The sequence below is a fragment of the Lepus europaeus genome, unplaced genomic scaffold (genome assembly GCF_033115175.1).
Source record: "Lepus europaeus isolate LE1 unplaced genomic scaffold, mLepTim1.pri SCAFFOLD_32, whole genome shotgun sequence".
Lineage (NCBI taxonomy): Eukaryota > Metazoa > Chordata > Mammalia > Lagomorpha > Leporidae > Lepus > Lepus europaeus.
Genome location: NW_026909196.1, coordinates 7,392,226 through 7,410,778, shown reverse-complemented (window position 1 = coordinate 7,410,778; position 18,553 = coordinate 7,392,226). Strand labels below are relative to the sequence as shown.

General features: G+C 43.5%; 1 protein-coding gene across 1 annotated transcript; it reads right to left on the bottom strand.

Annotated features, from left to right (window-relative positions):
• Window positions 1-8,010: 8,010 nt before the first annotated feature.
• LOC133754927 (MLV-related proviral Env polyprotein-like) lies at window positions 8,011-9,928 on the bottom strand. The gene is given in 3 exon segments (XM_062185267.1): window positions 8,011-8,272; window positions 8,274-9,139; window positions 9,248-9,928. Coding segments are annotated over 3 exon segments (1,809 nt in total).
• Between the last annotated feature and the right edge of the window lie 8,625 nt (window positions 9,929-18,553).

The following is an 18,553-nucleotide window of genomic DNA, read 5'->3' as shown; positions in this document are numbered from 1 at the left end:
AACTAAAGGCCTGTACAATCTATGGAACATATATACACCAGAAAAATAGCTACTCAAAATGGTCAAAGTGCCTCAATGGCATTTTAACTTGTCCTATACCCATCCCTCTCTCTCCAACTGCATGGTAGCTTTGAAAAACCACACTGTGAAATAAGTCAACTGGGTTATGGTACTGTCAAAGCTTTAGCCCCAGAACACTGCCATTATCTGACGTGGATGATGGTTCTTTGGAGGAATTTACCTATAAGACTATTTGAACTAATCAGAGCTCACTTGGTATGAAGAGGCCCAATCCTTAGAGGCATTTGTTCAAAACATTTAAAGGTAATTGTTTAACTGAGCAACCAGCAACCTGAGGTGGTGGATAACAAAAAACAGCTCATCAAAAACTAAAAGGGGCCGGTGCCGTGGCTTAACAGGCTAATCCTCCACCTTGCAGCGCCGGCACACAGGGTTCTAGTCCCGGTTGGGGCACTGGATTCTATCCCAGTTGCCCCTCTTCCAGGCCAGTTCTCTGCTATGGCCCGGGAAGGCAGTGGAGGATGGCCCAAGTCCTTGGGCCCTGCACCCGCATGAGAGACCAGGAAAAGCACCTGGCTCCTGGCTTCGGATCAGCACGATGTGCCGGCTGCAGCGGCCATTGGAGGGTGAACCAACGGCGAAAAGGAAGACCTTTCTCTCTGTCTCTCTATCCACTCTGCCTGTCCAAAAAAAAAACTAAAAGGAAAATCTGAGGAGTGAGATATTCATAAAGGTTCTGAATAGTTCTGATACACTCCTGAGACTGTAGATGGCCACCTAAATGAACAGCACTGAACATAACGCCCAGAGCTGTCAGCTTGCTCAGGAAAGATGTGAGAAAGCTTGAAGCTGTCACCTCTGGGTGACCTCAAGGTTTGAAGTAAGCAGGAAATCAAGGCCAGCAAAGTAGTAAATTGCCTGGATGACTGCTGAAGGAATGCCCAACTTGCAGAAAGCCCCCTAACATAGACTAGGAGACTTACTGGTTCAAGCATTTCAGGAAATTTCTATAGAGACTTCAGCTACTAAAAATAACAAGAAATATAGGTTCTACAGAGTTAGTTTTAAAAATTATTCAACAACAACCTTTCTGGTCAATGAGGATACTGTTACAGTTGGAAAAGGGAAATAAAGTCAGGCATTGTGGCACAACAGGTTACATCGCAACCTGCGATGCCAGCATCCCATATAAGAGTAACAGTTTGAGTCCTGGTTGCTTCATTTTCAATCCAGCTCCCTGCTAATACAGCTGGGAAAGAGGATAGCCTAAGCACTTGGGCCCCTGCCACCCACATGGGAGACCTGGATAGAATTCTTGGCTCCTGGCCTTGATCTAGCCCACCTGGGCATTGCAGTCATTTGGAGAGTGAACCAGCAGAAGGAAGATCTCTTCTCTCTGTCTCTCCTTCTCTCTGTCTTGCTGTCTTTCAAATAAATAAAATAAATCTAAGAAAATTAAAAAGAATAAATAAGTTCTGATATTCTGTTGCACAGTATGGTGACTATAGCCACATGATTTTATTTAAAATATCTAGTTTGCAACAAAAATTATTTTAAAAGTAAATAAGTAATTATAACCTACATGCAGGAAAAGAAAGGGTAATCAATAGACACTGCTTCTGAAGAAGCAGACAATAGACTTAACTATACAAGGACTTTAATTCAGCTCTTTTATATTGCTCAAAGACTTAGAGGAAATGATATGTCAGGGCTAAAGCACAGTATGAGATCAGTATTTCATTCAATAAAAGGTATCAATTAGCAGACAGAAATTATAAAAAGGAACTAAACAGAAAATTTAGAGTTGAAAAGGATAATAACTGAAACAAAAAAATCTCATACAACAAAAAAAATCTGTCAACAGGTTTGAGTACTAAAAGGATGAATAACTAGATAAAACAGTCAGTGAGATTATGCAGCCTGAGAAACAGATTGGGAAAAAAAGGTAAAAAAAAAAAGAGCTGTGGATAGCATAATGAGCACATCGGAGAGGGAGTGAGAAAAGGTCTGGCAGTGGGCAAATAATGGTTAAGAATTGATCACACTGATAGGTCTAAGAGTCAAAGGAATCACACAAACATGACTAGTGTCTGCTAATACTAACTGATAGAATTAAAAAGGGAGAGAATGATCCAACATGGGAAGCGGGATACACAGCAGACTCATAGAATGGCAGATGTCCTAAACAGCACTCTGGCCTCAGAATCAGCCCTTAAGGTATTTGGGTCTGGCTGAAGAGCCCATGAGAGTATTTTAGGCATGGAAAGTCAAGAAACTCTGGCAAAAAAAAGAAAGAGGACATAAATGAAAGATCTCTGTGAGTGAGATCCCAGTAGAAAGAATGGGGCCATGAAAGAAGGAGGTACCTTTCTCTGAAGGGAGGATAGAACTTCCACTTTGACTGTGACCTTGTCTGAATATGATCGAAGTCGGTGAACCCTAAAGGCTTCCATAGCTTTGGCAACTCATGACTAGAGCCTAGGGAGATTACAGACGCCATAAACAAGAGTGTCAAATTGTTAAGTCAACAACAGGAGTCACTGTGCACTTACTCCTCATGTGGGATCTCTGTCCTTAATTATTTGTCCAATGTGAATTAATGCTATAACTAGTACTGAAATAGTATTTTACACTTTATGTTCTGTGTGGGTGCAAACTGATGTAATCTTTACTTAATATATACTAAATCGATCTTCTGTATATAAAGATAATTGAAAATGAATCTTGATGTAAATGGAATGGGAGAGGGAGCGGGAGATGGAAGGGGTACAAGTGGGAGGGAAGTTATGGGGAGGGGGGAAAGCCATTGTAATCCATAAACTGTACTTTGGAAATTTATATGTACTAAATAAAAGTTTTAAAAAAATCTTTAGATTAAAAAAAAGAAGTTCCTAAATTTGATGAACATGATTATATACTCACAAAGCTCAATAAATCTCTAGTGGGATAATCTTGGAGTTAAGACAACTACAATTAGGCACATGATAAAGTGTTAAAAAGTCAAAGGCAAACAGATACTCTTAAAAGCAGCAAGAGAGAAATGACATCATATTTTTAAAAAATGGTTTCTAACTGTTTGCTAAGTATTCATGTCATATTGCTATTTTCAGCAAGCGATCTAGGACTTGCTCCCTCATTTCTCTATTCTAAGCCCAACTTGTTCTTTCATTTCTCTATTCTCTTCAAGGTAGGAAACTAATTCTATTATGAAGGAATCTGTAGGATGCCCAATTTAATCTTTAGACCTTATAAAAGAGATGGCTAACATTTTTCTGTAATAGCATAGCCAAAATAAGAACTTAACTAATAATCTCATAGCTAGATTCACTTCGCCATCAGTGAAGTATACAGTAAGTAGAAAAAACCTCCCTTTCAGACCAAAGGGAAAGAAAATTTTAAAGTGAGAATATAATTTTCCTCATGGGCATTGTCTGCCTTAGAAAAACTACTACAGAACATGCCTGTGACTATAGACTTGTAGTTCAGGCCACAGAAGATTAGAGATGGGTAACGGGCACTCCCTTGACTTGCATCCTCTGGTCTGCTTTAACAGAAACCAGGAGGAAAAGAAAGCTAGGCATCAGAAGCAATGGGTGGCAGGCCTATTAATGGCTGTTCTGTACAGTGATCTGCCTTCAAGGAGATCCAACAGGCCAGTCCACTGCAGTGCTTTCAATGTGGTAAGCCTGGGCTTCAGCAGAAGTCAGCTTGTGAAGAGCGCTGGCAGCTCTGCCAAGAGTTGGATCACTGGAAATGGACCTGCCCTGGAGTCGAAGGATGCCCAGGTCAGAGCCACAGATCTTATTGGCTCTAAGCTGAAAAGCCCTTCACTCAGCCCAACTTCCAAAGTGACCACTGCAGCTGAGGGGATGGTCAAGTAGGGTCAGCAACATTGCAGGCAGAACTGTAAATTTCTTGCTAGAGATGCCACCTGCCTTTACCTGGCCAGCTCTCCTCCTAGCCCAGCCAAGTAATGAAAGTCAACAGAGTGCCTTCCCCTAGGAGGTTCACACCTCCCTTAGGATATACCCCATGTGAAGAGATAGATAGGCCTGGGCCTCTTAACTTTCAAGGCCTAAAGCCCAACAGATTATTATCAAGCCCCTTCTATCAGGTTCTATTTGCCTCTCAATCAGAAAACTTCATTGTAGCTTAGACAGCACCTTTCTTAGCTGCTCTAATATGACTCTGTCCTTTGTTCTAGACCCTGTCTAGCACACTTGGGCCTCATTCCTTTGTAATCATAACCTCAACTCTACCACCAATGGCTCTACTCCCAACCTGTGTGTACTGATGGTCCTCTTCTCCACTTAATGCTGTATAATTGTTCAAACCTGGTAAATGCCACTCTTAGGATCATTGGTTACTATCCTCACCCTGTCTTTTATGACCTTGCCTAAATATGATCAGAGTCAGCAAACTTGGAAGGCTTCCATAGCCTTGGCAACTCATGACGACAGCCTAGGGTGGTTACTGGCGCCATAAACTAGAGTGTCAATTTGTTGGGTCAACAACAAGAGCCACTGTGCACTTGCTCCTCATGTGGGATTTCTGTCCTTAATGTGCTGTACATTTTGATTTAATGCTATAACTAGTACTCAAACAGTATGTTTCACTTTGTGTTTCTATGTGGGTGTAAACTGTTGAAATCTTTATACTAAATTGATCTTCTGTATATAAAGAGAATTGAAAATGAATCTTGATGTGAATGGAAGGGGAGAAGGAGAGGGAGAGGGGAGGGTTGCGGGTGGGAGGGAAGTTATGGGAGGGGGAAGCCATTGTAATCCATAAGCTGTACACTGGAAATTTTTATTCATTAAATAAAAGTTAAAAAAATAAAATAAAAATTAAAAAATGGTTTCTAATGAAAAAGCATAGAAAGTAGAAGGCAGCGGGATGACATATTCAAAGTGCTGAAAGAAAAGGATTATTAGCCCACAATCCTCTATATTCAGCAAGAACAGAGAAATTAATACCTTCTCAGATGAAGAAAAATATAGACAATTAATCACAAGAAAACTGTCCTACAAGAACTAATGAAATGGTTCAGCAAATCTAAAGAAAGGAGTTTATTGACTTCTTGGAGCTACAACACAATGGAATGTTAGTTAAAGTATATAGTTTCTTTTTAAGGAAATAAAAATGTTCTAGATTTGACTCTGATGATTTTTGCCCATATTTGTGAATATACTAAAAAATATCACTGAACTTTTTACTTTAAATGGGTGAATTGAAACCCAATAAAGCTGTAGAAAAAAGTGAGAGGATGAAATCAGTCAAAGTAAAGAAGACAAAGGGCCAAGGATGAAAACAGGATGATTTAAGTGAAATGATAAAAGAAGATAAGGGCTGATAGTGTCACTCTCAGAGAACTTTCCAGAAGGGCAGAGTGAGAAGTACAGGCTAGTGTTATAGTAAAGTCAAGTAAAGAAAGGACAAGACAACATTCACTTGATTTGATTGTAATCTAGTTTAGGTCACTGGAGATTCTAGGCAAGTGTGAAAAGACACCAAGGCATCAGAGATATTTGAAGTTGAATGAAAATTGTGGGAACATTTGAAAAAGCCAGAATTATAGATCATCTGCTGAACAGTCTGAGTATCATGGGTACTCAACATGTTTATGGCCAGCGCCGCGGCTCACTAGGCTAATCCTCTGCCTAGTGGCGCCGGCACACCAGGTTCTAGTACCGGTCGGGGCGCTGGATTCTGTCCCGGTTGCCCTTCTTCCAGGCCAGCTCTCTGCTATGGCCAGGGAGTGCAGTGGAGGATGGCCCAAGTCCTTGGGCCCTGCACCCCATGGGAGACCAGGAGAAGCACCTGGCTCCTGCCATCGGATCTGCGTGCTGCGCCAGCCGCAGTGCACCAGCCGCGGTGACCATTGGAGGGTGAACCAACGGCAAAGGGAGACCTTTCTCTCTGTCTCTCTCTCTCTCTCACTGTCCACTCTGCCTGTCAAAAAGAAAAATGTTTATGGAGAGTAATTTTCAGGACAGTCAGTTGATTCGTAGGAAACAAATCTAATTTAATTACTGTGTTTCAGTTCTTGAAAAACAGTACTGAGCAAGTTTGCATTTAACATTACATTTTCTATTTCTATGAAGAACAAGTAGATGTTACATTCTGTTATTTCAGCAAGTTAATTTAAACAACCACTTGAAGAACAACAAACATGTTTGTGTTCATGATTATATCTCATGAGGAAGAGGTTTGCTTTATCTTTCTCATCAATGTAAACCTTTTAACTTTTTCCCATATCATTTCCAGTCTGCCATTCTGCTAAGACTATCAAAAATGTCAGAAATAATTTGGAGTTTGATTTGGTAAAATTTGTAATGCAGATATAAAACCCTGCATCTACTTGCATGCCACCCTTGCTCTTCTAGTCACCTGTGTGTTTCTAGAAGAGTATCTTCTATGTATGTGTCTGGTCCATTTCTATTCTACTTGTCCATGTAAATATACTGACATAGAAACTCTTATGAAATTTACTGTAAAACACACTGGTTATTAAAACGTGAACTCACCTGGTATGTGCTCATTTTTTCCCCTAGAAGAATATACATAAGTGTGAAGATTCAGCTGGAGGAAGGAAAGAGAAAAGGGATCATGAGATAACTGGTCCTTATAATCCTATATTTACCTGCCTAAAACTCTCATCACTTCAGATACAAAACAACTTTCAAAGGAGGGCATGTTCCTTTGACTCTTGAAAAGGGACAGGAAGGACCATGCAGAAGGAATAGTGCTTGAATATGAGCATCTCTGATAAGATTGTTTGGGGTTAAGCTTTCATCTACACTAAGTATATTGGTTTTTTGGTGATACACTAACAGTTTGTTCTCTTCTGACAAACACATAAAAACAAAATAGAGAACTGGCTGAACAAGTTTAGGTACACAAGAGATGATCCTTTGTCTTCAATGAAACTAATAGAAAATTATGCAAGCTGGCTTGTTAATCAAGGTCTTACCCATTTTTACACACTGAGTTAGGACTTCTACAGAAAGCTCTGAAATACAGATGGGATGTTTTATGTAAGGGATATATTTTTTAACTTTTTGTTCTAAACTGGTTGTCACTTCTAACAAAAGACCTTTGTAGGTGACCAGCACTGTGCTTAGCCCCTGGTTCTGCCCTGGATGACACTACAAAAATCATTCATTTTAGGCCCAGTATTGGTTTCCAGGATAGAAAGTTTTTTACTATTATTTTGTTACTCTGTGTTCAGGAAAAAGCATTAGCAGAGCTCTAATGCCACATGTGTTAATGGATATGGTGTGAGAGCAGTTCAGATTCTTGTGTGGAGAGAATGAAAGTGTAAGACCCCTTAAGCAGGTGTCCCACAATCCGGACCCCCAGAAACACAGACTCCACTCCAATCGCTGCAAGCGCAAGAGGAAGTTTATTGCATTTGCAAATGGGCCGTCTCAACAACACAACAGCACCCTCTAGTGCAGTGCAGAGAGAGTGGCCCCGATCATCAATTTCACAGAGTATTTAAGGCTTAAAACCACAACATTAGCATATTTCCACAGTGTTACAATTTCATTTGGTAACCTAAAGGATTACAGGGTAAGAAGGGGGTTTCCAGGGTAAAAGGGAAGAAGTTACATGCTGTACATGCCTTGTGGTTTTCATTTCTAGCTTGAGCAAGCAAGGGCAGGGGTCAATGTAGTGTGTAATAACTTGTGGTATTAAAACAGGACATAGGTTGGGTACAATTTTTTGTTAACTTCTGCCTTTATAGTTCCTAAAACGGTTACAAAAACGATTACATACTGCAAGTTCAGCTAAAGTTCAGCTATCTTATGAAAGCATTTTTATTTCTTGCAAAAATTATTGCAAGCCCAGCCAATTTGCACAGAAGCAGAACAATATGCAGTTAGCTCAAGCAACTCCATCTTAAACCTAACCAGCCTAATTCTTTCACTCCCTCCTCTTTTTCTTGGCAAATTTTAATCTTAAAATTTAAGGAATAGCTGCATCCTAAAATTTTTCTTCTATGTCCTCCGTTTTTAAACTTTGGTACTGCTGGGTCAGGATCAAGGCGTGGGTGATAGACAATCTACTTTTAATAAACTGAAGAAGCCTATTTATTATGCAGGGCCCAAAGGTTAAAATTAAAAGTAATATTATTAAAGGTCCTGTGATGGTGGAAATTAGGGTTGTTAACCAAGGGGATGAGTTAAACCAGCTCTGAAACCATGACTGTCCTGCCTCAAAATGGCTCTGTCGTTGTTTTAGTCTCCCTTAATTTTGCCATGCTATCTCTGACCACTCCAGTGTGATCCGCATAGAAACAACACTCTTCCTTTAGGGCTGCACATAGTCCCCCTTCCTTTAAAAATACCAGGTCCAGCCCCCTTCTATTTTGTAATACTACCTCGGAAAGTGAAGTTAAGGACTTTTCCAAGGCACTGACGGATTCTTCTAAAGCTTGTAAATCTGAATGCATAGCTTGCTGTAACAGGTGAAACTGATTTGTCTTTGACAGAGCAGTGGCTCCGGTACCTATGCCTGCTCCGATGCCCCCGACTGTGAGTCCTCCCAATATGAGGGCTAGCGTTATGGATAAGGGTTCCCTAGGGAGCCGGAGGTTTCCCTCATATTGTCGGTAGACTTCCTCAGGGTCATGTAGTGTGACCCGAGGCCATACTTCAACCATGACGCACCATTCATGAGTTCGATTATGAGCTTGTCCTGCCAAGCAGGGGGTTAGGCCTGTATTGCATGCCCAAAATGTCCCATTTGGTCCTGTTAAATAATAGGTGCCTGGTTTGAGAGTCATAGTTTTATTACAGAGGCCCTGATATTGAGGGGGAATGGAGCCTACGCAAAGTCCCTGTCCTGATACTTCTGTAAGAGTTAGTCAGTGGGATGGCAGATTGGAGCACTGGGGAGGGACATTGGTATGGTTGGTCCAATTTCCAACGACAGCTACTCCCTCATAATAAGGGGGAGGTGAGGCTAGGCACAGCCAGCAATCCCGGATCCTATCGGGGTCAGAGCCATTCAATGCTTGGAAGGCCCCATGTATTAGGTTGAGGAGCCTATCCCCCGTTCCGGGTAAGGAGGAATTTTCGGGGCCGGGCGGAGGAGGCGTTGCTACTACGTGCTTATTCGGGAAAACGGTTGTCGGGGAAGCCAGACTGGACTGACTGCTGGCAGGCGTCTGACTGGGCCGATTTCTGACAAGTACCTGCCCAAGAGATTTCCCCTTTGCAAAGTGTGGGGAGGTTGGGCTCCTCTGATCTGTTAATATTTTATTTGGTCCAACCGATACGGCTGCGACAGTAACTGTCCGGCTCAAGGCGAATAGGGCAAAGGGGTCTCTGGCCGGTCTATACAAGTATATGCCCCATGACTTAGGCCCAACCCATTTGTCCTGTTTTCCCTTATCTGTGAAGCGAAGGATCTGGAGGTGACACCTACCCAACGTCCCATTTATACAAGTACTACAGTCCCTACCCCCACAGTTACTAAATATTATACCTGGAGCCGCCCCGATAGTAATCAGGTCCCATGAAGAGGAGGGTTTCCAGTGTGCACTTCCAGTGGTTTCACATCCCCATTTTTCACAGTATCCTACTTCGGGGCCCCCGCAACCAGGAAGGGATTTTCCATTCTTTCCCCCGGGACAGACATAGGTTCCTCCCTTCCCAACACATACATCATCAGCATCAAAAAGTTGACAAAGGTCAAAATACAATTCAGGAAAATAATCACTAAGAACATTAAAACCAGAGGTGCTATTGACAATTGCTCCGGTTCTTAAATTAATAAGCTGCCAAGTAATATGATAAGGGATATGAGGACTTGAGTTTACTACAACCATGCTGAAAAAGAATACTAAGAGCAAAATAGTCTTATCTTGAGGGGGTTTTGAGTGCGTTGTAGTCTCCATTCCGGTGTCGGCTTGTCGGCAGGGCTGCCTGTCCCTTGACTCTGTTCAGTTGCTGCTTTCTTGACGTGCGACACGTGAATCCAGGCGGCGATTCCGTCCACCTTTACCGCCGTCGGTGTGGTCAGTAGTACTGTGTAAGGTCCTTTCCAGCGCGGCGTAGACGGTGTCCCCAGCCTGGAACGAGTGTGGGAGCACGGGGCCTTTGGACTGATATGCGGCAGCCAGCTGCTTCCCTATGTGCTTGTGAATCAGCTGCAAGGCACGGAAACGAGTCTGCAAAGTAGGGGATGTTGCAAAAGAGTCAATACTGGGTCCCAACAAATCTGCCGCGGGTGGAGGGCCTCCATACAATATTTCATAAGATGTTAGTCCACATACAGAAGGTGTTTTGCGGGCCCTAAACAAAGCCATTGGCAGCAATTCAACCCAGTCTCTAGTGCCAGTCTCCATTATCAACTTAGTTAAGGTCTCCCTAATTGTTGTTTTGAAACAAAGGAGGGGAGCAGGGTGTTTGAGATGCGGATGCATATAAATGCCTTATCTTTAGGCCTGTCACACACACATAAGCTCACAACTGGCTTCCTGCCTAACATTTTCCCTCAAGCGGAATACCCAAAATTTTGGGATTATGGATGGAGTTCCGTCTTCCGTAACTTCTTCACAGCTGGCATATGGGCGTCGAGGGAGATCTGGGTATTTTCTCTTGCTATCTGTCTTATGGTATGTGACAGTAGCCTTAGGAACACTGTGCCGGCCTCCCATCATTTTTTTATTTTTATAATTTTTTGTAACTTTCACTCACCCTCTTCAACTTACTTTAAATATTTTACCATTTCCATTCCAGTCTAGAGTAAACTAGCCATCAGGATAAAGTCATTCTTACAAACCATGTCCTTTCCTTATTTAAAAAGCTCTTTTCTTTTTAGCCCTTCTTACTAACAACATTCTTTACCAAGTACACACTTTTATACTTGATGTTTTCCATAGAGCCTGGTTGGCTCTTCTTACCTCACCAGAAGACTAACAAAGCCAGATCAATCAGGACTACTGCAAAACACTCAGTCAATTAAAACAGATAGTTAACTTTAGCTCCTTTCCAGAGTTAGTCCTCGGACAATTAAAGTCTAGCAACAGTAATATTACGAGCCTTCAACAAAGCCATCGGCAGCAACTTGACCCAGTCCCTAGTGCCAGTCTCCACTATTAATTTAGCTAAGGTCTCCTTAATTGTTCTGCTCATACGTTTTACCTGACTAAATCCCCAGCACCCTGGCCACCAACTGACTCACCCGGGAGACGATAGCGGGTCCGTTGTCTGACCCCAGTACCTTTTGGTAGTCCAAATCGGGGAAATATTAGTGCGGTTCCTTCCTTGGTCGGGAAGGCTTCTTGATGGAGGAAGCTGCTGTCTTCATTATACCAGGTGTACTCAGCATCTGGTAGGGGCCGATCTGTCAGGTCCTCTCGGGCCCCATGGACTTCGGCCAGCACCTGTTGGCAGTTATGACTGACCTGCGTTTTGGTCTCCTGGTTCCGGTAGCAGTGTGGCGGGATTGAGGGAGGTCGTTGTTTCAAACCGAATACGTTCAGGGTTACTCAGGTTATTCTTGGTAAGCAGCTGGGAGTAGTAGTCGGGGCCAGTGGGCAGCGCCCCACTTCCAAAGGCCCCCCTCAGCTGGCTCTGCCCGCTGATCGGGCAGCCACTGCCAAAGGGAGCAAAGAGGCTAAAGTTGGCGGTGATGGTAGGCTCCGTTAGGGGCAGCAGGGACATCTCCTGTTTCAGCTGTTTCAGTAGGGCCTCACTGGCCCCCACACCGTCCTCCTTCTTTTCTCTGGTGACATTTTTATTTGGACAGTCTCTGGCCCAGTGTCCTCTCTCCTTGCAGTACACACACTGGTCTCGTTCTATCTGTGGTCTTTTCCGTGGTCTATTATTATCTCCCGGGTATTTCCCTGTCTGACCTCTACCGTAACATGACCTATCTTGTCTGTTTAATTTGCTCACTGCGGTGACCAGGATTTTAGCTAACCTTTCCAGAAACCCCGCTGGGGTCTCTTCCTTACCCTGGATTACCCTAGCCAAATCAGTAGGGCGTCTCCCTGCCCTTTTGAGACCTGTCAGGAGAATCTGGCGATAGAGACGGAGTCGTTCCCTACCGGCTGCCGTATTAAAATCCCAATCTGGTCTGGTTAACGGGAAAGCTGCATCAATTTCGTTTGCAAGTTGGGTGGGTTGACCATTGTCCCCAGGAACGCTCTTCCGAGCTTCCGTGAGAACTCGTTGTCTTTCTTCCGTAGTCAGGAGGGCCTGCAAAAGTGGGTCTAGAGGTGTCACAGATAGGGGCGGAGTGGGTTTGGGGCCCGACTCCGCCGCCGGGGTGGCCGTTGGCAACTCAGGGCTGGGCTTCATTTTTAGGGCGGTGACGGGAGCAGCGGGATCGAGCTCCGCCACCACCCTGTTGGAGAAAAGAAAAGGTTTTACCCAATTTGGGGGATTTTGCACCTGGTTTCGCACCTTCACGGACAAGATTTGGGCCCGTTCTTGGACCTCTTTCCAATGATCTAAAATAAGGCTTAAAGGCGTGGTTAATCCCTGACTCATATTGGGAAAGAAAAAGTAAATCATAATCATAACACAGAACGTAATTACAAAACACACAATCATACTGCACGCGACAATGGAACGAAACAAAACTGAAACCAAAACTTCCGATGGGAGCGGCTGCCTAACCAGCCCTCTCCCAGAACACCGCTGGAGCGTCCTCCAGGGCTTGAGCCAGGGGTCCGGACACGTCTGTCCTTACCTACTACTGGCTCTTATCACCTGTAAACATAAACACCGGTACGCCAGGCGCCCCGGGGAAATGGACAGTGAAACACACAAAAATACACGAAACAGAAGAGACTTACCTCCGATTGGGAGATGGAGGGTGAATCTGGGGGGGTCTGAATCCCGGACGAGCCCCCAAGAAATGTAAGACCCCTTAAGCAGGTGTCCCACAATCCGGACCCCCAGAAACACAGACTCCACTCCAATCGCTGCAAGAGCAAGAGGAAGTTTATTGCATTTGCAAATGGGCCGTCTCAACAACACAACAGCACCCTCTAGTGCAGTGCAGAGAGAGTGGCCCCGATCATCAATTTCACAGAGTATTTAAGGCTTAAAACCACAACATTAGCATATTTCCACAGTGTTACAATTTCATTTGGTAACCTAAAGGATTACAGGGTAAGAAGGGGGTTTCCAGGGTAAAAGGGAAGAAGTTACATGCTGTACGTGCCTTGTGGTTTTCATTTCTAGCTTGAGCAAGCAAGGGCAGGGGTCAATGTAGTGTGTAATAACTTGTGGTATTAAAACAGGACATAGGTTGGGTACAATTTTTTGTTAACTTCTGCCTTTATAGTTCCTAAAACGGTTACAAAAACGATTACATACTGCAAGTTCAGCTAAAGTTCAGCTATCTTATGAAAGCATTTTTATTTCTTGCAAAAATTATTGCAAGCCCAGCCAATTTGCACAGAAGCAGAACAATATGCAGTTAGCTCAAGCAACTCCATCTTAAACCTAACCAGCCTAATTCTTTCAAAAGAAACTGGATGCTGTTTAAGATTTTATCAGCTGTTTTGTCTTCCCTGGAAATCAAGCCCTCATTAGTCCTCAAGTGAAGTGTCTATATAGCTTGACGGCCACCCAGTCCTCTGAACCTTTGGTTACATGCCTCTGCAGGTTACTCCGCAGCACCCACAGTCCCTCTGTGATGGCTTCTGGATGTGACAACTTAACAAGGTTTGACTCCTACTACACAGGGAATCAAGAACTACCTCTGCTTGGAGCAAATCAGGACCTGCTCCTCCTGCTCTGGATCCTGGAAGAGAAAAGCAATGTCTTTTCGTTAGGCAAGTGCATAAAATGTCATCTATACAAACAGCAATATTGTCGGGGCCAGTGGCCCTGGCCCAACATGAGATGCAGCATGCTGAGGCTGTCCCTTATCTAATCCTGTTTCCAAGACTTTTCGTCCCATATTCCTGCAGGCAGGATGTGACTTCTGATGAAGGTTTATGATGTTCTTTGCACTATCTGCAGAGCTTGTACCCTGATCATTGCTACTTTGTAAACTTGCTCTGTTCCTGTGCTATGCATGATTGCACACAATGAATGTTATCTGTATGGGGCCTGGGGTATATATCCTTGTGTTTCTTGGTGCTTGCTACTGGAGACTGAAGGGTTTCCTTAGGGAGACTGCCTCCAGTCCCTCATCGCCGGGCCCCCTACTTTGGCTTGGAACGCGATGAGGCAATAAACATGGTGATGAATTGACTGAGTGCTGCGTGTCTCCATGTGGTTTGTCGGGTGGCCTCCGACAGCTGGTGCCGTGACTCGGATTCATCTCATCCACAGGTAAGCCTCTGTAAGAGGGAAGGCTGTGGCGGTAGCAGGCCGTAGGGATTAAAAGGGAGGCACATAAGCACGAGTAGGGCGTGGCAGACTAGGGCTTGCCCGGGGAGCCTCTCCTATTGCCCATGGGGAATATACAGTCACATCTAAATGTGACAAGGATATAAAGGCCTTGTTAAAAAGCTCCTGGGACGCCGGTTGCAGGAGAAAGGGGGGAGCAATTGGCACGTGTAGGACTTAAAAGACAAAAAATTTCTCAGGAACCCCTCTAAGCCATAACTATGGAAAATGCGCATTTAAAGAAACAAAGCAAGCAGTGTCAAAGTGTCTGGACTACCCATTCTATTTTTGTATTATGTACTAACTCTACCCTTATTATTGATAGGAATGCTTGGGCAGATTATGCGTGGTTGGCTTTAAAAAATGTAAATCAAAATATGCCACAAGTAGTTAAGATTGCACAAACCTACAAAAATGTAACAATTACAGATAGTAAGAGGCTACTATCATTATGGCTAAATGGTTACCCACCATGTTCCATCCGCTAAAAAATTTGTTGTCTTATCAAAAAGAGATGTTACAAATATTTAATGAAACCCAAATCACTAATTTCAGAGTAATGCAAAATGTTAGCGCATTTGTTAATTGGATTGTGTGCGCCTCAACATGTCTGTTTAACAAGTATCAATGCCTCAGATCTCCATGCCATGGGATTGTCTAGCCAGTTCTCAGGCTGTCTGCAGCAGCTTGAGTTGTTGTATTGGAATGGTACTGTTTTTTATGTCCTTGACATGGGTGCCCAAGAAGCTATTCTCCCTCAGTTATGTTTCAATTTACCCTTAAAACACATTGAGTATTATTGTGTTTGATTGCTGGATATATACTTGTATGAAAAATTTGTATTGTATTCTTATAATGTGTTAATTATGTCTACCTCTCAATGCAGCCCTAGGGCCAAATGTAAGGACAAATTTTTAAAATAAAGAGGCTTGTATCTAGGTTCAGCTCTGGTGGACAAGTAACTTTGTTGCCAAATGACCTTCTCCTGCTCCTTGGGAGCCTGGCCAGTTCCTGGGGAGGAGGATAAAGGAATGTTTCTGATAAACAGGTGGGCATGCTTCATGTCTTGGCTCTCTGGCCAAGATCCGGGACGGGATGCACTGCTTGCCTAAAATCTTGGCAATGAGCCACCCTTGTCCTTGGGGCTTTGAGAGGGAGCCGGGGCAAGCCTCTGCTGCTGCTGCTTCATCCCAGGGGAACACACAGTCAAGCTACATGTTAAACATGCCTGTAATGATTACTAATAATGTCTGATTCTCAGTATGGATTCTTTTCCGGTGCTTTGTGAAGATTGCTTAGTGATGCCCACGGCACTATTAATTCTGCTAAACGTGAGTACAATGTAAACATGAATCAATTGGCTACTATGACTGAGGTGTTCTGTGACAGTTCCTTTGATGAGGGATTAGCAAAATGGATTCACTTAAAAACAGGACATTCAGAACCTGCCGCTCTACATGGTATGTCATTACAAAAATCATCAAGGAGGACTACCTAATAAATGAGGGTACTATAAATGTGGACAGCAGGGACATGTACAAAAATTGTCCAAAAGTCAAAAATCAAAATAAGGCTCCTCCTGGTATATTCCCCCAGTGCTAAAGGGGAAGGCATTGGGCCAATAAATGTCACTCCAAAACTGATAAAAAAGGTAATTCATTAAAAAACAGAGTTTAGAAAACTGGAAGCGGGGCCAGCCTCAGGCCCTCCCAACAGGAATCAGTGGACTGTCTTGCTATAGTATTATTAAAGCAATGGAGCCATGTTTATTGCAACATTCTGTTAATCTATACTCCTTTACCATCTTTCCTCTAAATAACTTTAGTGTGCACTATAAGGCTTGCAGCGTATTTCTTGCAGATTAAACTAAAAGTAACTAAGTCTGTGCACAGCAGACAGCTAAAAAACAATTTGCTGTCACAAATTGGTATAGTCAACAGAATCTACAAGTATACAAAACAATTCCTTTCTTTAAAAGGAAAACTAAAGTCGAATGTGTAACCTGTAAAGTTTCTGGCTGGAAAGACCCTCAGTTCGCCTCTTTGGCAAAGGAATGGGCTCTCTGCTCAGGATTGAGTAAAAATTAAAATGACAAGTTACGGAGTGCACAGCCTGCACAAGTTATTAAGGTTTTACAATCGGTACAATAAAGGGATCCTTTCGCCAATCAATGATATACACCTAATCCAATACTGGTATGGGACATGGACTCCTAAGGGGTGGGTTTTTTTATGTAGCAAATATGCCTTCACATCGTTAGCCTCTGATAACTTCTGCAATTGCTCCCTGGACTGTGTGGCCCCGATGCTGACATCTGTATTTACAGTGGCGGATAGAGCGCATCGGCAACATGCTTCACCTAAAGACTGTAATGGCAATGTCATCCTAATAGGAGAGGACATTGCCCTGGCCATGGCTGTACCAGTAGTAAGTGTTCCTGGACTGGCCTTTGGAAATAACCGTGGACTGCGAAGGCTTGCATATTCAGTGACCAAAACAATTAATCTTACTGCTACTGGACTGTCCAATATAGCCGAAACATTGGATCAAGTTCACTCAGGAGTACTTTTAAACCATGCAGCTAACAATTACTTGATGTTAAAAAATCATATAAGTTGTAAATCTGTAACAGGAAAATGTTGTTTTAACATTACTAACAATGTGCCATATATAGAGTCTGTTATTGATAAACTTAAGAGTAAAATACAAAACATGTTTATTACTAACCCCCTAACATTTGGAGGGTTTCAATGGATTCATTGGTTATTAATGTTGACTGGACCACTACTGCTTTTCCTACTTGGTATGGGATGTTTTCTGTGTGTTCTGCATTTTATGCTGACTTGGCTACAGTCTGTATGAACTGACATTCATCATTATTTGTAATCACAAATAATTAATATTTGGCTGTATGTTTCATCTCTCACCTAATGTTGGGCTGGAATGGTACTCAGAGACGGGTAAGACGCTCAGCATCCTGTACCAACCTAAGACAGGGCTCTAGGCCAAGCTGCCAGAGTTACCAATGACGGGTAAGGACAGAGATGACTGAGGGCAACCTAAGACAGAGGCCATTCTCAGTTAAATAAAAAAGGGGGAGATGTAGGCAGCCCATAAACAAGTCATAGACAAGTCAAGGTCAGTCTTGGCTTGTGAAATTCCTAAAAGGAAAAAAGGTCACCTATTCCCATGCTCCAGAAGAATGATCAAACAAGAACGCTCCGAGTGGCAGTGGATCAGCATATCCATTCAGGAATCTTATTACTAAACCAACGGGTCAACGTTCTCCAGGAAGAACTGAATCTTAGACGGGGATGTGGGGAACCCCCTGCTTGGTTCAATCTGTCGTGCTTTGCGCTACTCCGTTTACCTGGCATAACTATACTCATCTTGCTAATTTGTCTCGCTCTTTAGGTGCCACCTTAAACCATACCTGGGATAGTAATTTCACTCGTTTGCTGCGTGAACTACGGCAAGAGATTGGGTTCTTAACACAACTGGACATAGATATTTGGTCCCCATTCGAAGTCATCGCTACAAAACCCCCCTCCTCTGCAATACAGCAGGTGTTTCTTGGTTTCTTGGACCAGTAGCCAGAGACGGGTAAGTGCCTTGAGGGATGGCATGCAACCTAAGACAGCGGAGGGCTGAGACTGCTCATGCAAGTCGACCCTCTGGCAAAGACGGGTAAGCTGCCACTCCGCTCAGGGGCGCCTAAGACAGGCGCTGGTCCTAAAGTAAAAAAAGGGGGAGCTGTGGGGAGCCAGCCCCCACAACCTCTGTCTTCTGCCTGCCTGTAGACTGATGTGAAGTAATACAACCAAACGTTCCCACCGTTCCAATGTGTGCAAACAGAGAGGCTATCAAAAGGACAGTACATACCCTCTAGGACACTCTAAAACAGGGGGCTGCAGTATGTGATATGCCGTGAAAGCCTCAGTCTCTCTCTTCCTAACTGCCTCATTGACCGCTTGCTCCTACACTGTTCTTAGGGTGGACCGGTAGTCAACGACGGGTAAGCACTCGCAGGCTTCTCTAGCAACCTAAGACAGAGGGCAGGACATGCTTCCTATATCCTTGATGACGGGTAAGCAGAGTAAGCGCTGCGGGGCACCTAAGACAGGCATGAGTCCACGCCATTCAGCATTTAACGCGAGGGACTTGTG